General features: G+C 34.7%; 2 protein-coding genes across 3 annotated transcripts; both read right to left on the bottom strand.

Annotated features, from left to right (window-relative positions):
• Window positions 1–18733: 18733 nt before the first annotated feature.
• LOC145047912 (uncharacterized) lies at window positions 18734–20296 on the bottom strand. The gene is made up of 3 exons (XM_078996276.1): window positions 20156–20296; window positions 19351–19511; window positions 18734–19219 (listed from the first exon to the last, which is right to left on the bottom strand). Exons 2-3 carry the CDS (start codon window positions 19471–19473, stop codon window positions 19160–19162), a joined length of 183 nt encoding a protein of 60 aa, XP_078852402.1. The 5' UTR covers window positions 19474–19511; window positions 20156–20296; the 3' UTR covers window positions 18734–19159.
• A 1304-nt stretch (window positions 20297–21600) lies between these two features.
• LOC145047910 (transcription factor TGA2.2-like) lies at window positions 21601–25175 on the bottom strand. 2 transcript variants are annotated; one of them, XM_078996274.1, is made up of 12 exons: window positions 25032–25175; window positions 24698–24805; window positions 24362–24441; window positions 24204–24271; window positions 23896–24012; window positions 23744–23821; window positions 23618–23677; window positions 23422–23499; window positions 23095–23140; window positions 22579–22850; window positions 22234–22482; window positions 21601–21963 (listed from the first exon to the last, which is right to left on the bottom strand). In XM_078996274.1, exons 2-12 carry the CDS (start codon window positions 24793–24795, stop codon window positions 21817–21819), a joined length of 1293 nt encoding a protein of 430 aa, XP_078852400.1. In that variant the 5' UTR covers window positions 24796–24805; window positions 25032–25175; the 3' UTR covers window positions 21601–21816. The 2 variants fall into 2 exon arrangements, with proteins under 2 accessions (XP_078852400.1, XP_078852401.1); XM_078996275.1 differs by having other exon boundaries at window positions 24204–24256.
• Window positions 25176–26486: the final 1311 nt, after the last annotated feature.

The following is a 26486-nucleotide window of genomic DNA, read 5'->3' as shown; positions in this document are numbered from 1 at the left end:
ATGTTTGCATTTTTAGTCCCTACGTGTGGCGTAAGTTGGAGCTACGCCTTGTGTAACTCGTTAACTTCGGACACACACTTTTGCTCGTACGCTGGGGTATGTGGAGGTACGATGGTCGTACTCGTGTGGACTTCAAACCCTAGTTTATAGGGTTTGGACCCTATTTAAATGACTTTATGGCCTTAAACCCCTCTTTACCTCCAACCTCTATCCCTATTAACCCCCATCTTGAAACCCTAATTTGTGTGTGTAAGTTTTGAAGCTCTTTAGTGTTATTTTTGGTGGTAAAGGAAGATCGTTGTAGAAGTGATGTTGCTCTCAAGCTTTTGGATCCAGATTCTTCATATATTTGTGCATCCCCAGGAGGTATTATAACGACCCAAAATCACGACACACATTTTTTTTATTTTTAATTAGATAAATCATTAATACATATTGTTTTCATATTACCAGAGTGGCCAATATTTAGCAAAACATCGATTAACCGGAGTAATTCACAATATGCGGAAATATGTGGTGTGTGTTCTGCAATCATCCTGAACTCTTCCATTTGAAAATCGGAGTACCTGAAACATAAACTGAAAACCGTAAAAATAAAGTTTAGTGAGTTCCCTAAAATACCATACAACATACGAATATATATTATCATGCTATATACACATAGTTTTCATGGGCTCCCCCATGGTCTTTACCTGGAATGTTGTGGGTTTTCCTACATGGTCTGATATCAAAATGCCACGGGCTCCCCTGAGGTCTTCCATGCAAGTATCACAAAGACAACTAGCATTCCACATAACACGTTATAGGTTGGCATTAGTGCCTTTGACCCATGGATATAGTGAGAAGACTCACCTCGAATGCAGAAGCTCACCGAAAGAAATCCCTAGTTGCTGCCCTGTCAGCTTCCCGAACTATTAATACCAACAACACACCCAATTAGCAATTGGGTTCCAAGCTATAATCCAAAATCCTTACTTGGAGTAAAATTACCATTTTACCCCTGACCCAACATGAACCAAGACTAAGGCCCAAATCCAAAAGATCCACAAAGACCCACTAATGGCTAAATTTTCCAAATTGGCCCCAATCCCATACGGGTCTTATCCTAAGCCATAATTTTCTTAATTACAATTTTGATTACCTCAAGTACCCACTTAAAACAACTTGGTCAAAGTCAGGGTCAAAAGTCAAAGTCAACGGCCCAAGTTGACCCAACTCACCGAGTTGCCCTTCAAATCATCGAGTTTCCTTCATCAGACTGCAAAATCGAGAAGAACCGATCCAACTCACCGAATTCATCAGGAACCAAACATCTTAATCCATTAAGCCAACATAATTGAAGCTAACAGTTTCCCCACTCAAATCTTAACTAAAATAGTGTCTAGAAGGGTAAAGTTTCTAACTTTACCCCTAAGGACCAACCAAGTGGGCTCAAAACCCAAAACATAGGCTTAAAAGGTTAAGGGCTTAATTAATAATCACTTAATCACCAAGACAAATCCCCAAAATACAGATCTGGTTCTTGAAGGCTGCATGGTCACGTAAAGCTTCCAACTTTACACTCATGCATGGCTAGGAGAGGATCAAAAGCTCATAAGAGACCAAAAGAAGATCTTAATATATGCATGAAGCCCGTAAGACCATAAAGTTGGCACATTTATGCCAAAAGTGCTCATGGAGATTCAAATCTGAAAGAATAAACACATGCGATGACCTATACCCCCATTATCCACTCAAACATGGCTAAAAAACATACAATCTACCCCAAAAAGATATCTAAGAAAATATAAGTGTGACATCCCCATTTTCACGGCCAGAAAAGACCAATTTTTGTTTATGCTTTATAAAAATCAGAGTTCTTCTTTTAATAAAAATGTTGCGGAATTTGTTCCCAGAAAAATATGATAAATACGTTATTAAAACATTTTCGAAGAAACGTACTTTATTCATTTTAAAACGTTTGGGATGTCATCGTCAATACAGGAACATAAGCATAAACAGAACTTACATTTATTTACACTAGTGATCTACATCTCTTTAAATCTCTCAGTGTAAAGTGACTTCGTATCAACACCTGTGATATAAATAAACTGAGTGGGTCAGGTTGGGAAACCTGGTGAGTACATAGGGTTTTCAACCCACAATAATATAATTATTATGTTTAAACAATCAAACAATCAACCCAATTACCCATCTCCATTATCTTCTTTAGTCTTAAGGATCTACCCTAAGAATCAGCTATTCCTCCTTTATTTAGTCCTAAGGATCATCCTAAGGAATCGACACGAAGTCCATCATTACCAAGGCTTATAGAATATATCTGATGAACACGTAGTCTGAAACATCTGGTAAACACTTAGTTCAAAAGTAACTAGTGAACACAGTTAGTTCAAAATACCTAGTGAACACACTCAGTTCAAAGATACGTAGTGAACACACTCAGTTCAAAAATACATAATGAGCACCTAGTTCAAAAATACCTACATGTTACGAAACTGCTATCGTTCCACTCGACCGTCTAGTATCGTCCATAGTCGTCATCTATACTCCACTAGATGACTGGATCACTGACAACACTGATGTCTCCCATCGTGTTATCACAAAAAAACTATTTCATCTACCCATGTTTTTCCCAACACGTTTTGTAGATATAAAATACGTATACAGTTTAAATCATTTAAAACATGTATAAAAATCTTTCACTCATTATAGACAGCAAGTATTCAGACAATATGTACACATAGCACGTAATTTATATTAAAATACTTCATATCTATGTGTAAGATGAAAGGGACTATGCACTCACAACACGTAAATTATATAATAAATACTTCATATCTATGTGTAAGATGAAAGGGACCATGCACTCACAACACGTAAATTATATAATAAATACTTCATATCTATGTGTAAGATGAAAGGGACCATGCACTCACAACACGTAAATTATATAATAAATACTTCATATCTATGTGTAAGATGAAAGGGACCATGCACTCACCTGAGAAGGTGGTGACTCGGTACTCGGACAGCGCTTCGTTTACTTTAAAATAATTTCCTTCGACGAAACCTAGTATTATCACCAATAGATTTTAGTCTATTATTCGCCGAGACTAATTAATAGTCTAGCTATTATTACTATTATATAAGCGTTAAAAAAAATACTTATATAACCCATAATAATAGCCCAAGTATTTATTATATGTTCTTAATAACGTTAATATAATTAAATAAAAACTATATTAAAAATAGCGTAGGTGTAGCTCAGTTACAGCGGGTTTTATAGAAAACCAGGCTTTGCTTGGAGCAGCGTTTCCGAGACGAAAAGCTCTTCTTCTCGGAGCCGTCGAGCACTCTGGGGCTTCCGGCTCAGGCTAGGGAGGTTCTCTAGGCTTTTCGGGGGATTTCGGGGCTAGAGAGAGGTTCTAGAGAGAGAGAGAGAGAGTAAAGAGAAGAAAGAATGGGAAATGTGTGAAGAAAATGAGGGTGGGAGAGGTGGTATTTATAGGGTGAAAATGACTGAACTTAGTGCCACATGCCACCATCTAGTGGCAAGACTTGGGGAGAAAGCAATGGCCAAGATTGTGCCACATCACCCATTTTCGCACAACACACTTCCAACTTCTAAAATCCATAACTTTCACATACGACCTCCGTTTTTGACGTTCTTTATATCCACGCGTAGGTAAAAATAATATCTACAACTTTCATTTTGACTCCGTCGGCTAATTCTCGACCGATCTTAAATTTAACAGTACGAGGCGTTTAGACTGTTAAATGACCGCGAAGAATTCGTAACGCCTTCATACGGACTTCGTTTTTGTCTGTCTTTTTACCGTTGAGTTCCTATTAATGAGATCTTCAACTCTCATTTAGGTTGCATAAGCCAAAAACCGCTCGAACTAAAATTCGAGTTTCGGGTTGTACACTGCTAAGCCAAATCTTAGAAAAATCATAACTTCTTCATACGAAGTCAGATTTGGGCGTTCTTTTTATGGATTTTCTCGGTTTAACATATTCTACGACTTTCGTTTAGATCACTAAGGCTAAATCTCGCTCTATCATAAATTCACTTTTTACGCTTCCCGGTGCCGTGTCGGTTCCGTCGCGAAACTTCGACAAGTCATAACTTCTTCGTTATAACTCGGATTTCGGCGTTCTTTATATGTACGGACACCTTGTGACATATACTACAACTTGTTTCAAATTATTTATTCTAAATAATATTTTGTCGAAAAGTCATTTTCGACCCCTATTATCTCTAAATTGACTAGCCCGGATCTACGGGCGTTACAATAAGGTAAGTTCTGAAATTTATACCTCAAATGAGTGCTAAATGATGATGATGTTTCAGATCTTCAAGCTCAAGCTTCACTAACTCTCCTTCACCAACTTCCTCTTCATCTTTCCAAGGCTCCAATCTACCAAAAATGATCTTCTCACGGTTAAGAACACACAAAGTTGATAAATGTTAGGTTTTGGGGTTTCTGAGCTAAGAATGTTGATAAGGAGGTTGGGGCATGGGACATAATGACATATTTATATGGATTGAACCCTAAAGTTAAGGTTTCTCAAACAACGCCTAACTCGCTGAGTTGAGGTACGTCGACTCGTCGAGTTGGCCCATTAAATTTCCACGATTCTTCCATCTTCAACAGGTTGAGTTGGCTCCTCCAACTCTCCGAGTTCAACTCAGAGTTGGCTTAATTTCAACGATTTAACATTCTATATTCTGGGTGTTACAACTCTCACCCACTTAAATTAGATTTCGTCCTCGAAATCACTCCTTACTACCACTCATAACAAAACAATCCACCCGAGGGACACAATCGAAAATTCTGCACATAAGACATTCTTCCCAAGACAATCGAAACCCAAACCAAAACTTTTATCCCGGCGACAACAATCAAACCTTCAGCCCCTACAAACCACTTCTACATTTCTGAGACCTGAAATCTATAATGTTATGACTCTACGAAAGACCGTTCATGCTGAAACAAGTCCGTGCCAAACTCTCAACGAATAACATACCAAACATAACACTTCCAATTCTGATCATACCACGACCTATCCAAATTTACTAAAACCATCCTTAGAATAGTTCCTCAAGCTCAATGAAGAACTAATCCTCAATCTCTAAAGTAAAAGCAATCCTATCTTACCTGAAATCCGAAACTTAAAGTCTCAATGGTCTGACTCCCTTTCAGACCTCCCACGTCGAACCGCCACCGTGCCAACCTTATAGAGTTTCATACCAAACAAAATGCTTCCAACCCCCGATCACATTGTTTCTTCAAAGGGAAACAAAGTCACTGGCCATAAACAGCTACAAAACACTTATATTCGACAGAAGGCTCAAATAATCTTTCGAGTAGAAGATTCATCCCTGCAACGGTTAGACTTAGACGAGAGCTACGCAGTAGGTTCAAATCAATTACTTTAAGATCATTTCATTTCACTACGAGTGACTTATCATTTGCCAATCAACCAGTTACTCAACACACATACAATACCCAAATCACTAATACTGTCTGAAACACTGATACTGCTCGAAACACTGATATTGCTTGAAACACTGATACTTCTTAAAACACTGATACTGCCCGAAATAGCATGCTGCCTCCTAGCTGCTTTCCAAAATCCATCGAGACCTTCGAGGTCTCAATGCGTTTGCTAGTCATCTGAAATATCAGGTTCCAGCCTGGTTGCAGGGCCAAAAGACTCCAAAACAGTCGCCCATCACGACTTCCGATAGAAAGCCTCACAAACAATAACTACCCAAACCGTCTTGACACTAACCAGATGCTAAACTGAACGCTACAGAACCAACTATAGTCTTTCCTCATACCCGGTTCAACGACCTACCATATCCTTATTTCAAACATATATATTGTAGCCCTCCTACAGCCTTACAAATTGACCCACCCTGGCCTAAACCATCCGAAGAAAACTGCGAGTAAAACACAGGTTTGCCACAATCTCACCACTGAACAAGAACTGGTGAATCCTACGGGCCACCCCGCAATCTTACAACACTCCCACACCAACTGACCACTAGTGAATGCTACGGGCCACCCCGCAGTCTTACAATACTTCTACACTAACTGCTAACTAGTGAATGCTACGGGCCACCCCACAATCTTACAACACTCCCACTTACCATAATCGCATATTTATGCCTTACCCCTAATCTATCAAATCGAGCACACCCATAATCGATTACACACTCGACTGAATGCCCAAGCGGAGCTCGAGCCATGCCTGGAAGTTCCCCAAAGCATGCTATCAATCACTAAGAGAACGCGATCTCAATGTTGGTACGTCTCCCGAACTTTCAACTCACACAATCCTCAATCCAAATAGCCACTTGGGTCACCTTTCTCCCCGACGGGGATGCGAAACTCATCATAGTTTCAAAACCGCTTCTACTCCTGAATCCTTAGACGATTCTCCCCCACTTTGATTCGACTAACTTCTCACAACACATGAGAATCGAAGAATTACTAATTCTTCTTACTTTCCATCGATCGATCCATTGATAACCAACACTTATCCTTGCTAATGATCCCTTACTAGCCAACTCAAAGATCGCACAACCCCTGAAGACCAGCTAAACACTTCCCAAATGCCCGCAACGCTGATGATCCCATATGCTTAACCTAATATCTCACTCAAATATTGAAGTTCAAAGGATGGATGCTCCAACCAGAACCTCAACAACAAACCACTTCCCTCGATACTTCCAAAAGCTAATCCAAGCACCATTATTAAAACCACACAATCCTGGAGATACTGGACAACTAACCCTAAAAATTAGGGTTTGGACATCCTATGAGTACGCCTTGCATACGAGATGTACGCCCAACATACTAGGGTCAGCCCTAGTATGCTCAGCGTACTCATCGTATGCCCAACATACAAACCTCCTGTCCAAAATTACCACAATGCCACTATGGGCCAATCTTGCAATCTTTTCAACTTCAGGGGGGGGGGGGGGGTCAAAATGCAATATTATTCAGATATATGGTCAAAATTAGAAGTACCTCATCGTTGGGATGTTACAAAAACCTTCAGAACTTAAATCTAAAATTCACGAGAAACCCGCACCATCACTTTATAGTTATGCCCTTGGGCTCCAAAAGCACAAATCAAACACTCGATAACCACAACCTACATTATCCACCACTTAATGGGTCTAAGCTTCTCTTTCCTAAGGCCCGAAGCCTTGTGATACTTGATCCTCGGGTCACGACCCCGAATTCTGAAACTCCCCGAAACAAAGTGTTACAACTTAGCTCATTAGAGTTTTAGGTTTGATCCCTCATCTATAAATAGGGATGCATGGTAGTCATTTGAAAGAGTCTTTTGTATCCTTAGTGAGTATGATGAATCTTTGTTGAACTGTACTTGTAACATCTGTTTGAGAACTCTGTGAATAAAGAATACTCCCCTCCTGCTCGTGGACGTAAGTCATTTTGACCTAACCACGTAAATACCGTGTCTTTGTGTGCTTTTAGTTTCATGTGTTATTCACATTACTTTCTAACAATGATCATCAGAGTTTGACAAGTGACACCAGATTTGTTCTAATTCTTAACAAGTATCGTCTGGTTTCCTAAACAAAGATAATATAATTTGTCATTTCGAAATAGAATAATGAAAGATTTGAATATTTGCCTTTCACATTAATCTCCAAACACTATACATAATTCATGGTCCTAAGTATATGTGTGTTACTTCATTTAAAAAATATGATAAGTTTAATAGACGTGATACGTTTATCGAGGGTATTAATGGTGTTAGTGAGGAAGGTATTGGTCTTTTTTAATCATGCGTAGAGAGACCGACAAAGTTTGCAAATTCTTTTATGTACGTCACCAAACCAAATAAAGGGTTATAATGCTAACTAATTACCCAATCAATGTCAATTACACCAAACGTAATCACAGTTACTGGAAACGATCAAATACGCTTAGAAAGTAATGTGAATAAGACTTTATATGATAATCATAATATTTTTTACAGAAAAAATGTACTGATTATTATGTAATTGACATTCATATACAAATAAACACCAATTTGTTAATTTTTATGGGTGGCCAATTGTATTTTAGCTTTGGTCAATCCACCTGTTACTGTAGTAGTTCAAAGTGACCGACACAGAAAAAACTATCAAATTTAGTGGCTTTAATATTACATTAAAAATGTTAAATTTTGATAAAGTTTAATATTATGATCAATTTAACTTGTTATAGCATATTAGCATATGAAAATAATTATTTGTAAAAATTGTCAAAACTTTAATGATTTTGTTAACGAAATAAAAAAAACAGTGATTAGAAAAGAAAGACAAAAACATAATTAAATTACCATCTATAATATTTTTTAGTAATAATAATTGTAATTATAAAATCCTAGTTTCAGAGGAATTGTGAAAACCATGTCTTACATGTTTGGCATGGTTGGACTTTTGTAAAGTGATTGGAAGGGACCAACTAAAACGAAAAGGTACGGTAGAGATGATGATTAGGAAAATGGGGCCCACGAAATCAACGGCCGTGTCAACTCAACGGTAACAACTTGGTGTAAAGTGGGCAGGCGTGTAACCGTTGGAAGCGAGTTATCCTACATCCACTTCAACTTCATTTTCACTTTGCTTCCTATCCTATGACTATGTCCTTCCTCGATAATAAATAATAATCAACAACTTTAGTTTTTTTATTAAGTTTTTTTATATCTCAAATTCTTTAACTACGATTTTATTTATAAGAGTAAAATATATAAAATTTTAATGTGGTATACATAAAATCATCACAAGGTTAATCCAACTTTTTAAATGTCACTCTTAATTCCTAGCATAAGTTATAAAATGATTTAAGTAATCAATAAGGGAATAAGGATTGTAGATCTCACCGGTTTTCTATCAAAATAGATAGATTCGTAGAATCCGTTTAATTTTTTCATTGTAGATTTTTAACTGCGCACGCGCACATACATTCACATCGTAGAAACTAATTAATTTCAATTTCATACTTTGCTTTCAGATCTTCAATTTCAGTAACATATTTGTGTGTTCAAGCATCAATTTCGTAAGTTCAATCTTCTTTGGTGGGAGATGGCTAATAGAGCTTGTTCTAGGTATGCATCGCTTGCATGGGGTTCGAAGGTCCCATATCCCATCACTTAGAACCAACAAAAAATCCCCATATTCTTTTTCAAATATTCTGTCATCAACTTTGTCATCGCCACTTCCGTCTATACATAGTGTCTACACCATCATCTACCCTACCGAATATTCCTAGCTGATCAGCATGCTTCAAGCATGTATATAATGATCCTCTATTTCTCATTGTCTTCGATTAGCAAATCTCGCTTCATGTTTGAGCTTGAGTTATTATTATCAGGAGTCGAGTTCTGATCGTTGAGCAAAATCAAGAAATGAATCGGGAGAAAATTTTATGAAGAAATATGATAAATCGTGGAAGGTTATTGTTGTTTACTAACATATAAATTTTAATTTTAGCGAGTTCATTTGTGTTCGTTATATTTCTTAGAGACGGTTCTTTGAATTTGATCATTGATGAATTTAAAAATGTTTTTATATTCTTTTAACTGTTTATTTTTTTTAAATATTTGGATGTTCTTAATTTGAAAATGATTTAACGTTCTTGAATGTTCAATATCCTTAGTTACAATGTAGATCTCAACAATTTTAATGTTCTAAAAATGATTATTTCATTTAATAATAATAATAATAATAATAATAATAATAATAATAATAATAATAGTTTTTAAAATGAATATATAATTTTAAATTTAAAAACAATTAGTTTTTAACAATAAAATATATATGGACGCCACATAGTACTAAGTACCAACGCCACTTGAACCAGTTTAGTTGACTAATTCTTTAATTTTACAAAATGACTTTTTGACATAGATTTTTAATGCTTAAAATATAGACCACCTAAGAAAACAATTAAAGACCTATTTACAATATAACCAATTCCAATAATTGGTCAAGCTGGCATTAAACCTAATATAAACATCTACCTATTTCCTAAAGACTTTATAGTTGAAATAAGATAATATTATGAAATTTAATTAGTTAATATTGATATAATACATACACAAGTAATAAAACAGCTAATATTGTGAAATTGTATGTAAAAATCACATTATTCTTGTGTTTTACTTTATTTATAATGTTGTGAAATTATAGTTGAATTGGTTCAAGGGTTATTATGTGGTTTTTTATGATGATATGGATAATAGGTGTATAAATTTTATCTTAAAGTAAACCGGAAACGGTTTATTCCTATATATCCAAACTCACATAAAAAAAAAAAAACTCATAATCTCATTATACGAGAGATAAATCAAATACTTAGTGGTTCCTTAAATTTGGATTATTATTATTATTATTATTATTATTATATAAATAAAAAGTAATCCCTTGTATCTTTTTGTCACCACCATCCTTTTTTCACCCATTCCCACCATCCTTTTATCTTCAGCGGACCACCATTGAATCCTTTATCTTCATTGGCCCCCTTCCTATGGCTATGAGGCACAAATCGCCACAAAATCAAATAAAATTCAACAGAATGATACATGTTAATATCTAGTGTGAAGAAGCCATGGGCGCTATGCTATGCTATGTCAATTTTCTATATACTAACAGTAATAAAGACTTAAGACTATTAATATTATTTTGTCAAACTATTCTTTTGTCTCACCTTTTTTGTTGTTGTGTGTTAACGTAAAACTTTATTTTCTTTACAATCTTCATTATTTTCATTCAAACATTATAGTAAAACCTAGATCATTAAAATTGATCTTTCAGTCAAAACTTTTACTGATAAGTAACTGAGCGTAGTATCCGTATAAATATACATAAAAAAAGGTTTAAAACAATCAACATTAAGAATTTTTTGTTGGAAAGGTAAGGCCAGAATCCATTTCCGACCAAATATCAAAGTCTATTTTTTTACACCATAATATTGTAGAATTATTTTTAATCTTACATATTTTGTGTATCATTTCAATGTAAAAGAATAATATAACACGTAATTTAAAGTTATACTATTTTTTACAACAAAACGGTGTCAAAATTTCATATATTATTTTTAATCTCCAAGTTTCATGCTTATTCATTTGTAGTTTATTAAATATATTAGATATATTGTAAATTTAATAATAATAAATTATAGTTTTATGTTATATATTAAGTTGATATTGACTAATCATAAATCTAAATTTAATCGTAATATTTATACAAATGTATATTATAAATATAATTTATCTTTATCTAACGTTTTAATAAAATGATATTAATTCAAATTAATATTATTAATATATAAATAATTTATTTAGTTATGAATTTGTAATAGTATATGTTATAAGGATTTTACAACAAAAAAGTTTTAATAAGCTAGTAAATTGAATTTTTTTTTTTGACAATCTAATATAAAACTACATAAAAAAGATAATGCTTCATAAATGGTCCTTATGGTATCTCGAAATCTGAAGTTTAGTCTCTAAGTTTATAAAACCTCACAGATGGTACATGTGGTTTTAAAACTTTTAACAAAATGTCCTTATTACTAACTCCGTCAAGTTTTGTCTGTTAAATGAAGGGTATTCCTGTTATTTCACTATTATAGGGACCATTTATGAAGTTTTTGGTTATTTAAAAAAAAGAAAAGAAAAAAAGACAATATAATTATTTAAATACAAAGGGATCACACACATACACACTCACTCACTCTCTCTCTCTCTCTCTCTCTCTCTCTCCCTCCCCCCCTCTCTCTCTCTCTCTCGTTTGCACCTAGTCATTTGCATTTACATCTTTAGAACCCAAGTAATTATCGTATTGTTCATATACCCAAATTCAACATACCCACCCACCCATATCTCTCTCACACACATATACACTCACATGGCCATCTCTTATTCCTTTGATACTAGGGATGGACATTTGGACAGGAGAACCGGACGGAACCGGTACCAAAACCGGAACCGGATAGAACCAATAGGGCCGGAGCTGGGACGATATTCTTGTGGATTTTTGGAACCAGGAACTAGTCATTAGACTCGGCCCAAAACCGGGAACGTAACCGGACCGACTTAAATTTAACCCATGTCTGTTGAACTTCCAATAGTTCTTGGAGGCCTAAAAAACGACCGAGCCATAGTAAGTAATCGCACGGCTAAACAAACAAAACATATTATATACAAAACCCTCCTTGAACAGTAGTGACAACTTGAAAACGCACGACTAAACCAAAATCAAAGAAAAAACCGAGTAGGCAGTTACGTTCTGGTTAATAGTTGGTAGTTTTTAGGTACTTTGGTTAATATCAACAAAATGATGCAATGGTTGTTTGAAAGTTTCCTTTTACCAAACATAACCAACAAGTTGCTTATCATCGCTAATAACACAAAAAGAGAGAAACTGACTTATTTTTTATAATATCAAACTTGTGGTTTTTCATATATTGTCTGACAATCTGTAACATCCTAATTTTCAAGACCAAAAATTTCATTTTGATATAACGATTGATAAAAACAATTATAAGAAAACGTCATCAAGTCACTTCATTTTATAAAACCATAGTCACATCTCACATGTCTTAAAACCATATCATAAAATAGTAACAATGTCAGAGTACAATCCCAATAATCTTATAATACGGTCTGTGATGCACTGCTACCGTGTCGGCTCCTTTCCCTTCGATGAAGAGGTACTTGAAAACAAAACTAAAAACTGTAAGCACAAAACTTAGTGAGCTCCCCCATTATACAACATACCATACATAACACATATTGTCTAACATATTTGGGTACTAGCTACCCCTTCGGTCCTGTCGACCGGTACCTTGCCTAGCATATCAGGGTGCTAGCCTACCCCTTCGGTCCTGTCGACCGGTAACCTTGCCTAGCATATCAGAGTGCTGGCCAACCCCTTCGGTCCTTTCGACCGGTACCGGGGACTATTTCACCCCTACTCTACCACACAACATCCTAATGCATAAACTTATAAGTCATATACTGTCTAGCTTATATGGGTGCAAGCATACCCTTTCGGCCCTATCGACCGATACTGGGTTCTATCCTACCCATCCTATCACGTATCACATAACATCATAGCATACTAGCACATAATCATAACATATAGCAACATACCAAATAATTATCACAAAGACAATCATCTCTACTATAACTCTTACTAGTGGGCCGACCCTGGTGCCTTAGACCCACTTCTACTGGAAGGTAACTCACCTCAATGATGTGTAGTGTCTGAACTGGCCTCGGTGCTGGGATCAACTCCTCTCAAACTCCTACACATAACAATCTTCCTCAATTACCCTTTTTACTCATAATCCTTTCAAGGGTCAACTCAGGTCAAAGTCAATGTCAACACCTTGGTCAAAGTCAACTTTTAGTCAATGTCAAAGTCTGGTTTACTCAACTCGTCGAGTTTCATAATCCATAAAATTCTGGAACTTCGATCCTACTCGTCGAGTCTTTCAAGAACTTAACGAGTTCCCTCCTACATAGTCAGGACTTTTACTCCTAAATCACTGAGTTCTCCTTGAACTCGTCAAGTTCTCCTTCATACAGAATCGGGACCTTTTGCTCATGACTCGCCGAGTTCATCCTTGAACTTGTCGAGTTCTGCTTCATATCAGTTGGAACGTTTAGCCCTTGACTCGCCGAGTTCTTCTTCATATTAGTCGGGACATTTGTTTTCAACTCACTGAGTTCATTGTTGAACTTGTTGAGTTCTTTGATCTTCAAGTCCATAATCACGTCCATCTTGCTGAGTCCTTTTCTCGACTCAACCAGATTGATCAGATGCAGAAAAGGTTGGGGAACCATGACCCGAATCGCCGAGTCCTATGAACGACTCGTCGATTTCCCCAAAGTCCAAGTCTATCCAGTCAATTTCAATCGGGCTTATTGCATCCAAATCATAGATATGACCTCCTAGGGTCGATATAACACGTAAAGTTACAAACTTTACGTGCATACATGGGAGTTATGAAGCTAGAACACCAAAACTAAGCCTTAAAGGAGTTCTAATGCATGGGATAGGGCCATAGCTCAATAAAGGTGGCAACTTTAAGCTTCTTGAGCTCAAATGTTCCCAGATCTGAAGTCATCACTCTAATATGCACTCAAATCCTGAAAGTGATGGAAAGCCAAGTTATAAGCTTTATACCTCAAACAAGCTTGAAATGTAACCCAAGCTCTGGACCTATAGCCTTCTTCTCGAATCTCCAAGCCTTTCCTTCCTTCTTCACACATCAAATCACAAAAATGGCACAAAATAGCTCAAGAACACTCAAATATTGATTAGGGTTTCATGAGCAGGGTTTGGAGGTGATGGAGGCTGGAGTGGAGGCCATATAAGGTGTTAAAATACGATGCAAACCCTGAAAATTAGGGTTTCACTACGGCATACCTACGCGTCGAGTCGGGGCTTCCGAATCGTCGAGTAGAATCTTCCACCCACGACCAAGATCCGCCCCTACTCGGCGAGTTTGGGGCCTCCAACTCATCGAGTCCCAGTATAAAAATGCAAAATTCTTATTTAAAATATGTACCATGAACCGGATGTTACACAATCGCTTGTTTTTCATATATGAAAATCACAAGTTGTCGTTGGCTATTTGTAAACTATTAACTTAAATCTATAGACTATAGTGCAAATTAGATAAATGGTAACATATAGAAACTGGACATGGTTTCAAGACCCGACAAGAACTGGCAAAAATGGAAACCGTAATCGAAATATTTCTCAAAATACATTGTTATTTTTTGAGGATCAGTTCAAACATCGAAGATAATAATTGGAATCTATATCTGATACCTTCGATCTGCCATATTCACTGCTCCCCGCTAGCCCTTTCTTCTCCTTTCTATCAAGTATCAAACTCAAAAATTTCAAATATGATGTTTATGGTGTGGTGTTCGTCTCATTATGCCTAATCAGAATCTAATGATCGTCAAGGAGAATAAGACTCATATCTTGTTGGAGTTTCCAGATTCGCCAGAAAAAGACATTGTCGATCTATTCCGCCAAAGCTCACCCACCTGCTTTATTTCTCCTTGAAGACCATACATGGTATTCTACTCAACTATCTTCAGATTTCCTCGATTTCCATTTTATACATTGATTGATATATGTTTTTGTTTCATGGTGTAAAACTCGATTTATTTAATTCGAGCTCTGGTCAATCAGGTGTTTATGTTGTTGCCTCCTAAAATTCGCAAAATTTCCCGACATTGGTTAAGTTACACCTATAACCAATTCGATTTTTGGTGTGAATCGCAGTACTTCGCCATACAAAATTGTTCCCGGTGTGGGTTGAATTTTTGATACGTGCAATCATTTGGGATTTGGTTAAGCCTTCATCAAATTTAGGGAACTACATGGAATTAAGGTGGATCAATTTAGGTACAGTGGAGTCAATGAGTGAATCGAGACTTGAGAAGCCAACAAATTTGGCCATTTTGGTTTGTTCTGCTGGGGTGGCAGAGTTATGGCGGTGTGTGAAGGTGTCATCGGGTTTCATAGATTCGACGAATATGGATCAAGTTTGAGAAACAAACCCATGAAAGTTTCTTTATGATCTAACATTTTTGTTACAAGAGATGTATGGAGACAACGAGGAAACATTCCTTGAAGATGAATACAATGTAGGGGATGGTGAATTTTGCTTGGTTTGTGAAACGAGGAGCTTGAGAATGGCTTTGTTTGCTAGCCTGCGTGCTCGCTCCATTGTGTATGTTGGTGACATTAGGGAGACAAGGAGGAGGTGGACGGGAGGGTAGTGGTGATTAGATGAGTTTGATTTTAGTCAACATTGTCTAGTTTCTGTGTGTGTGTGTGAGAGAGAGAGAGAGAGATTTTGTGTGTGTGTGTATGTGTGTGTGTGTGTGTGTATATATATATATATATATATATATATATATATATATATATATATATATATATATATATATATATATATATATATATATATATATATATAACCAAAAACTTCATAAATGGTCCGTGTGGTAGTGAAATGATGAAAATACCCTTCATTTAACAGAAAAACTTGACGAAGTTAGCAATAAGGACATTTTGTTAAAAGTTTTGAAACCTCATGGATCGTATGTGAGGTTTTTAAATATAGGGACTAAACTTCAGATTTTGAAATACCACATAGACCATTTATGAAGTTTTGTCTTTAAAAAAATATACTATTATCTTTTATTCAAAAGATAATATAGGTTGCAAATGAAATATTATTAACATTATTTTATGTTATTTTAATATAACAGAATATTTAGAAAACGATAGAATCATAGAACCAATATGTTACAATCACTAGTTATTGTAATCATTTAATGTTTCTTTCCTTAAAACATATGGAGTACTATCTCTGATCTAACTTTGACGGTGAAAAAAAAATAGAGAGAGTAAGTTATAGTTTTGGTTTATATGATTTTGTTAAATTCACACTTTTGGTTTGACCTTTAAAAAACTGATAAAATACATCCCAAATTTAAAAAATTTATACCGCGGTCCATATGGAAAGACCACTTTGTCCATTCTAATATCTTTTTTTTGGGGATTTCTAACTTTTAAGAATGTGAAAATAACAAAATCCCCACCCCCATCTTGGGTGCCTCTCTTCTTCTTTCTATACTTTTTTTTTGACCTTGCATTAGCCGTTGACACTATAATTGCCACTGGCCACCACCAACATCCCTACATCTGCTAGAAACTCACATTGATGGTAGCAAAGAATCATCCGACACCGATGCAATTATTACTTGTTAGTTCTGTCACTAGAGTTAAAAAAATGACTTCAATGATTTTTTAGATAACATATAAACAAATTTTATATTTCTTTACTTAGTTCCGAACAAAACTTAGATGCCAGAGAGACATATAGATGCTTGAATTAGAAATAACCCTTCCTACATAAAAGCTTTTTACTGTCTGTTAGCTACCAAACCGATGGATGAAATGTTGGGGGCATCTATAGTATCGACGGAGAATGAAAGGTCAACTAAGAGATGTAAAAAAGAAAGAAGAAAGAAGACGGATGGGACCGGGTGAGATTTTGTTATTTTCGCATTATTAAAAAAATTAGAAATGCTTAAAAGAAAAACAAAAAAGATATTAGAAAGGATTATGAACCAAAGATGGCTAGGTAATTTGCTTAAACCACAAGGCTGCGTCATTTTTTAAAGATTGGACAAAAAAATGTGAATCTAACATAACTATAAGGACCAAAACTGTAATTTACTCGAAAATCAATCACAAATGAATATTTTTAGCACCGATTCCTCAATCAACTTATTAAAGTTTTTCATCATCACTTTCATGCTTACAACCATCAAATTTCAAAATGATGTCGTTTGCCACAAAAGTACATAAGCTTACGTTCGAATGTTTTACAGGCTGTCTACTTTATTACTCATTACTTCATGATTATAACATCTACTTTTTTTTTTTTTTAATCTTCACACTTTAAATTACATTACCATTACTTTTCCTTTCAAGATAAATAAACTCGATATCAATTCCGATATTAAGACACCGTTAACATTTAATATCCAAGGTGATAATTTTCACGTGTACTCGAAGCATAAGTGTCCCACATGAAAGCAACTCGACCTTTAGTTTTTTTGTCGATATTATTATATTAACAAACATAAAAGTGTACATCAAAACCGGACCACTCCCCCCTTCCAAACAAACAACCATCCACTTTTCACGACAAATCCATTTCCCAAAAGATTAAAAATGATCTACACATGAATGGATGGAAAATTTTCACCATTCGGGTATTGATTTCCCTTGGTCTATAAAAAAATATGTTGAATCCTTCAAATATTCATGCCTAAAACCTACACTAAAAATGCATACCATAACCATACAATAAGTTGTGTTCTAGTGACGACATACAAAAGGTCTATGATACAAACCCTAACACATCCACATGAAGGGCCTTAGGATGAATTTGCTTCTCTCACATGTGTTTGTTACACTGGACATGACAAAACATGATTAGTATTTGACATGCATTGAACTAGAATTTAAATTAGGGATGAGCAAAAGGACCGAACCGGCCGGAACCGGGAACCGGCTTCGGCCAAAATCAAGAACCGAACCGGCCCGGCGGTTCTACCGGTTCCGGTTCCACCGGTTCCCGGTTCCTACCGTTCTTGTCGTGTCTTCAAATATTGGAACCGGCCCTCGAAAAATAGCATCATACGGTTTCGGTTTTTACCGGTTCTACCGGTTTTTGCCGGTTCCAGTTATATCGGTTCCGGTTCCTACCGGTTCCAAAAATCAACAAAAATAACGTCCCGGTCCCGGCCCGACCGGTTCCATCGGGTTCCGGTTCCGGTACCGGTTCTGGCCGGTTCCCCGGTCCATATGCTCATCCCTAATTTAAATTGATATCAACGAACGTTACAGATACAGGTTGGCCCTAAAATGTCATTGGAGCAGTTGGAGGGTTTAAAGTTACAAGGTATATAATGAATTATAAAAGTACGAGTTGATAAACATTTGTACTAAAATATGTAACCAATTGTCTATTTTCAACTTTATGATTCACACCAAGAGTTATGAAAGAGGGATGATATTTCGGGAACCAACACTAACACTAACAAAATAAGAAGATGCAGTGAGGTTCATCTCATAAATAGCCACCAAAAATGAAACAAACCTCTTTTCATGAAGTTGTGAGGATTGTCATTCTATATATGAAGAATGAAGTAAAGAAGCCATGTGAGCCACATTCACTTGATAGGAAAACAAAATAGACAACACAACTACTATCTAATTATCTACCCTACTCACACATGATATGCAAAATTGTTGATAGCAACACTACCTACTTTAACATAAAAACAAAATTTCAATTCCCCTACCCCTGTCTTTTCTCATCTCAACACTTCATGTTTCTTTTTTTATTTTTTTGTTAACCATAGGTGAAATGGCATGCGATATATCCTACAACCACGGATCATAAATGTGTGAATCAAATTTTATGAATTCAAAGGTGAATAAACAAAACAAATACCCTCTAACAATAAGAATGATTTTCTTATTTTCTATATAAATTTAACCCTCCATGGAAGTTCATCCTGATGTTGAACTGTTTGCTAGAGTAGCTTCACGCTCCTGACGCCTAAGTTCTCTCTGTAACAATAGGATTGAAAATTTCATTTATATAAAAAAAACATTTAAGTTCTCTTTTACTATTTGGATGAAAACTTAGAAGAAAGCAATTGGAAACAAAGATAAGAAGAAGAAGTATACATATTACATACCCTTCGTTCCCAATAAGGGAGAAAGCAGACAAAATCATAGACAGGAGTGATTGTTGACACCAAAACGACATTCAGTCCAGTAAATAGCAAAAGTGCTGCCATAGGACGTGTTTTATGTGGCATCTTTATCTATCTATCTATCTTCAACCTTACTTACACCTCTGAAAAAAAACCATAAAACTATGGTCATAATTAATTTGGTTCCAAATGTCGATGTTATTTGATTTCTATGTGAGCTTCTAGCAGAAAATTCCACGCTTTTCCCATTATCTAGTGATTTACTCGAACTGAAACACATGATAGGCCTTGATTGTATAAACTTCTTACTAAGTCGCGTTTGTTGTAATATCTTTATCTGGAGTTATAGATGCTTTTGATTCTTTTGGTGAGATTCATATAATATGAAGAAATGTATGAATGCGGAAAATCCACGATAAGGACAATGGCTCTACTTGCTTGCTACTGCTAGTAATTTAGATTTGAATTCCAATTGATGATAACAGTGATAGAGATTTACTAACATGATTTTAGGTCTGGTCAATTGCTAGTTCATATATCTTCGGTCTAAAACCCTAATAAGAGTTTCTGGTTCACTTCCTGGAGCATAATTTCATAGCTTCTATTGTTCCCAACTATGTTTAGACCATTCAAAGACTCAAACAGCATCTTACAAAATGGAAAAAGATCATAAATCGGTAAGTAAATCATATATAAAATGCTAGGGTTTAATCGTTGACATGTTTCAACAACGAAATAGATGCGACAGGTTTAAGGAAGAAGAAAGATGAGGCGACAGAAACGTTACCTGATACGACGATGGGGCGAGCAGAGCAGAGGTCCGACGGATGATAGAGGCGAGGCGACGATTAGTCCGACCAAATGGTCTCGAGGAAGAGAAATATGACCTGATCCTTTTTTTTTTTTTTTTCTCTAAAATAACTCCAGAACTTTTTATGTTTATTTTTTTGGGGGGTTTTCTTTAGTGCTTTGGTTATTTAAAATTTCTAGTTTTTAATTTTTTTTAAAGAAAAATAAAAAGGTTTAAAAAAAATTCTTTTGGTTCAATATTTTTTTTCTAAGAAAATGGAATTTTTTTAATTTATAAATTACATATTTGATTCCATACTTTTCTATTTCAAAACTTTTTTCTAAAATATAAAACCTACACGGTATACACTCCAATCATATTATTTTAAGGTTGACAAAGCAATAACACAAAATGTTATTTTTGACTAAATAAACTAATAAAAATGTTATGCAAAATGTGAGAACATAAAGTTTTTTTTTTTTTTTTTTTTTTTTTTTTTTTGTAATTTCTACGAGGATTATTTTTCTAGATTTTACATTTCCTCTCTTATAAGGACTATTTTTATAATTTTATCTATTTCATGCAAAATGCAAGAAACGAGACACCTATAATTTTACTACTAGTTGAAATCATTTTGTAATTCTGCAAATTGATAACATTTTAACATTTTTGTGATTTTTTCTCTAAAGAGTTGTATTTTGATGGTCCATAAAAACAATGGTGCCAAATAAATGTCATGTAATATATTAAATATTTTATTATTTGAAATAACAAAAATAAGAAAATGGAAACAGATAGAAAACATTCAAATATGTTTTTTAATTTTCTAAAATGGAAAATAAAAATTCAATCAATTTTAATAAAATGTGTTTCCAAATTTGTCTCCATTTATTTTTATAAAAACTTTTACAAGAAAACTGAAAATAATTTTTTACAACAAAATACATCCTTATCTATTATTTCCCTTCTATTATACTCGGAACACATAAAATGTATATTTCCCTTTCATTCTTTTCAAACTCGAAAACATGAAAATAAAATCTCTCTCTCTCTCTCTCTCAAATTCAAGATGGTTCGGATAGGTAGGGTTCCTTTACCCTTCAAAGACACCGCTTTGTTCATTTTCAAAGGCTGTATCAAATGTGTGGTTGACCAATTCACAAAGATATGGTTGACCAATTTAAACGTCAGGCACTTAGGAATGATTTTAAGAGGCTATAAAACAACCCCAAGTAAAAATACAACCTTGGACCCACTATTTAGATCATAAACTCAGTCAAATATTACAGGAACTAAATATCACTAGATGCAAATTACATTAATGTTCAACTACCACAGGCACATGTAGCATGAAACATCCTAAACATACAAAACACTTTATCTCCCTTTCAAAAGAAGTCAACAAAACTAACCAATATACTAATATCTTTAAAAACACATACTTCTAAAGGGTTGTAAATATAACAACCACCATGTTTCTTCCATAATAATCACAAAAACAATCCACTTTATTTTCTTGCTACTCCTACTTCGACACTAACAATATCAATGTCACCTATCTTCAACAGCCACACTTGAATCAAGAATTACAAAAACAACTGTACATAAAAATTACACTCCCTTTACTTTTACAAATGACAAATCAACTTCCTTCATTCTCACTCTTGTGGGCGAGCAAGCCAAAGCGTACTAAGAGCACGAAGCCGAGAAAAGTAATCATTAATTGCAAGCAGTGCACGTGCTGATTGCCGAGTTGTTAGTATCGTATGCATTTGTTGCAACGTCTTTTCCCTCAAATGATCCGCCTGGGAGTGGGACCCACCATAAACATAAAGTAAATCCTTAACATTACTTTTAAAAGATATTGTTTCTTTTTTACTTAATAGACTTAGTACTTTTTGTACTTGATGCAGAAAGTACGACCTAATAGGGAAAATGACTTTCTCCATTTTCCCTATTAGGTCATTTTGACTGTCAGGGAAAGTGGTTTTCTCCACTTTCCCTATTAGGTCATTTTGGCTGTCAGATTCTTAGATATTTTTAAACATTATTTTATTGTGGAAAAGAAGATCTACCTGGCGGAGAAAATTTTCAAGAGAACCGAGTTTTCCCATAGCCATGGCCATTTGACCCATGTAGTTAGCCATACCCGAAGATCCAGCTGGCACAACGGGTGCATCACTAGCCAATGTTTGGGCTAGAGATTGTTGCAATGCATCCATTCCTTGTGATAGAGCTTCTTCTGCTTGAAGTGATGTTTGTTGTAAATGATCAATGCTTGCTAGTTGTTGTTCTGTTAGTGGCTCCAAGTGGCTCACAAGTAGCTGCATTGCCATTTGTGCAAAAAAAAAAAATTAAAAATTTGTGATAATAAAATGTATAGAGATAATAATAAATGAAAGTACATTGCTATTTCTTGCCTTGAGTAATTCGGATGAACGGAAGCCACCGATCCATAGGAAACAACGTTCTGCAGGCGATGTCCACATTCCATAAATGATATGAAAAACATCGGCTTTTGCTGCAATTCTTTTGAGCCTAAAAATACCATTGAAATGTGAGGTGGCATTTTCTACTAAAGAACGAAGCTCATTGTCACTTCTATGTGAAGTGACAGCTGTCCTCAGCTCACTTATGTGTTTGCTTTGCTCTTCCAACCACCGAGAATATTCTGCTACAAATGCCAATGACCCTGTACAATCATATCATGTAACTGTCAATCAAGAAAAAAAAAGTTATCTGAATTTGCAAAGCAATTTTCACTGCTATAATTGGGTAGATTTTTTCAAAGTATAAACTCCTAATAAGAAACAATTTCTTAATAAGAATTTTATTTGAGTTTCATTTAACCCTTTTAGGTTATGAAAAGTAGATGCTACTTCTTGTATGCATGTTATACGAATACAAGAAACCGATAGATTTATACATAACATTACCACCATTTGGTTGCGTTTGATCACTTGAATTAGAAATCACAACACCCTACAAAAGTAAAAATTTAAAAAATAGAAAAAAAAAAGTCAAAAATTGGTGAAGATTAATCGAAATTACATAAGTCAATAGAAGCTGACTTAATGGGGTCAATAAGCTATATGTAGTGTTTCTTTTTGACTTAATGAAAAAAGAACGACTTAATAGACAGTTGATCAAAAGAGGCTTTCCCATTAAGTCCCAACTTTTTTCAAAATTTGCTCACATTTGTTTTTTTCCTTCCACTTTTATTAAATATTCTTTAAGCATTATTTACAAATTTGCCCTCATACCTGCTTTCGAGCTCGTTGGACCTCCTGCTCTAGTTGAGTTAGCTTCAATCGACTATTTTCCAATTGTTGCACATATGCCTACACAGTAAAACCCAAAAAGAAAAAGAAAAAAACATTTAATTTCACTTTAAGGTCTCCTTTTCATTCATGGTACCTTTTTTTTTTTTTTTGTCAAAATTTAAACCAATTATTTTACCTTTTTCCTCAACCTACTCTTTCTGGCTGCCTCACGATTCTGAGCTAATCGCCTTAATGTCTATAAATTTAATACAAAAAAGTTAGAAAAAAAATTTAATAAAGAATAACATACAAAAAAAAATACCTTTTGTTCTGGAAATTTTTCTTTTTGTTTGTCACTAGAACCAGAAGCCATAAACGGATTAGATGGAACAATATCAAACTGCATACAGAATAAAAAAAAAACATAAATCATAATTGAATTCCAATTTGTAAAAATATAATATTTTTTTTTACGCTTTGATTGTTGTCATCAGGGTCCATTTCAGTGGAAGTATCTGTGTGTGGGCTTCCATCTCCCATAATATTAGATTCTAACCAGGCCTCACGATTACTATTTTGCCCTTGTAACATCTGAAACACAACACATCTTGTAATTAGCATCAAACTCCATAACATATGATGATGCTATAACAAAGTAACCAATAAACATACATTGTTGTTTCTTGCGTTTTAACTCTTTTAATTAAAGAATATAGTTGTAACAATAAATACAAAAGTTAAACATAAAAGTGAAATCATATGATCAAAACATCTAAAATCACCTTATCATATGTACCAAACTGGAGATCAGGGTGCACAGATTGATTGATCAAAGCTGTGGAGTTATAAACTTAAGAACAAGACAACAATGGAAAAGTTTCATTTGCAGATTCAAAAACGAAAAAATAAAATAACGTTATAATTTAAAAATTATAATCACCTCCACGAAATCCAAGCGACTGTTCGGGCGACCCGAAATTAGAAACTCGGGAGGATTGACCAGCGTTACTCTCTACACCACTGATTACATAAAAAAAATATTTCAATTACTCATTTACTCAATCACATGACAATATATTTGAAAAGTAACATATCAATCAAGATTATAATTGATGTGAAAAAAAAAGATTGAAAAAACGGCGCTATCAAACTACTTACTTTAACCTTTCTTTTTTTCACTTTCAATAGTTGGGTCTGATTTATAAAGATTAATCAAAAACTACGACAAACACTTTATTATTTTAAGAAGATTAGAAGCAAATAGAGAAGAGATTACTTTGAATTGGAGATGGGTATCTGAGAAACAAAGCTAGGCATCGAAGCACCAACACTAGTATTAGCTTTTCCACCAACCTTCAAGCTTTTGCTACCCATAAATCATCATCTTGATAAAACAATCCACAGAGAACATTTTCCCAGAATTCAGAAAATAAAGGGATGACAAAAAAACCCAATTCCACTCAATAAAGAACAGAAAAAATGAAAACTTTATGCTTTAAAGCATTAAAGAACAACACCCACAAAAATTAGACGTATTTTGATCCATAAAAACCTAAAAAGATACTAAATTTACTTCAAATCGATTACACAACAAGTCTCAAGAACATTACCTCAATCCCCAGTTCAAAACGGAGACATAATTCGAAGCTTTCAGGAAGCAAAATGGATCTTGTTGACTTGCGGGGTCATGTGCTATTTAAACCGAGCAGACTTTTTTTTTATTTATTGAAATATGTATTTGTGTGAAAATCAAGCAGCCCCACTAACAATTTTTCAGCATCTTTCGTATTTTTCGAATAAAATATGTTTGTTTTGTTAGCATTCGTCACACCCACCGATGCTTTCAATGTTTTAATATCACACTTCTTGGGTCCGAAATCAAGACACGTAGTATAAAAAGGGGTAATCATATAATAAACAAAACATTAACTCTATTAATGTTTATTGTGATTTAGAATTCACTAAATTTATATTAAAATATTTACATTGGTTTTTCAAATAATAATTAAGGCTACAACAGACAGATTTTGAAGAAAAAAACGATTGTTATCGGTGTAAAACTATATTCTTTAATCTAAATATAATTATGTTTTTTTTTTAAGTTATACCGATAGTTTTTAAAACAAGCATTTTATAAAAAATATCTTTTTGGAAAAGTATATTATAAACTCAAAATTTTAAAGTGTTGTATTATATTTTAAAGAGCTGGAGTATATGATATATAACACTTGACCACTTTGGAAGTAGGAAGCAAGAGGGTGGAAAGTGAGGCTTATGACGTTTAGACCATTCAAAGTCTTTTGCAATATCTTTCTTTAATTATTCGGAATCATGCTTACGCATTTTGTTTTTTAAAAGTACAAAAACTTCATAAATGATACATGTGGTTTTTAAAAAGATCGATTATAGCACTTAATTTTTTAGATCGTCAACGATGACACATGTAATTTCAAAACTTTTAATAGATCGTTTTTATGGTTAACTCTTTCAATTTTTTTCTGTTAAGTCCGAACATATGTGAGATATATAAGGACAAAATCATCATTTACTAATCATAGGGACAAAGTTTTCTCTTTTTAGAATTGGAGGGACCATTTCTGTCAAAACTGTAAATTAGCACGACTCTTCCAAAATCTTTCTCAAAAATCTCACTTTGCTCGTTACCATCGATGCTAGTCAAAACGATTTCGTCGGAGAATTCCCGAAAGGTTTTGGAATGGGAGCAACTAGCAGTGCATCCAGCAACAATTTTTTCGGGTTCCTCCCGGAGTATCTCGGAAACGCAACCTCACCCCTCTTGCGATTCTCTTCCTGCTCTTCGTTTTCTCTCCTTTCTCAGTTACCTTGTTTTTGTATTGCAGGTGTAAAGTTGTATTGACTATATACGAGAGTGTTTTTTGGACCTGGTCTCCTGATTAACGCAAAAAAATAAAGTCAATTTGAGTTGCACGAGAGGTGTTTATGGGTTGTTTTGATGGTGGTGGTCTTGGTGTGTAGTATTTTAGTGACTGATTTGAATTTTAGTATGATGTCTTAGAGCTCATTTGTTTAATTACCTCGTTTCT

This window comes from Lactuca saligna, chromosome 5 (assembly GCF_052625555.1).
Source record: "Lactuca saligna cultivar CGN05327 chromosome 5, ASM5262555v1, whole genome shotgun sequence".
In the NCBI taxonomy this organism is placed as follows: Eukaryota; Viridiplantae; Streptophyta; class Magnoliopsida; order Asterales; family Asteraceae; genus Lactuca; species Lactuca saligna.
The sequence above is the reverse complement of the archived record's forward strand: the minus strand, read 5'-3'. Positions and strand labels throughout refer to the sequence as shown.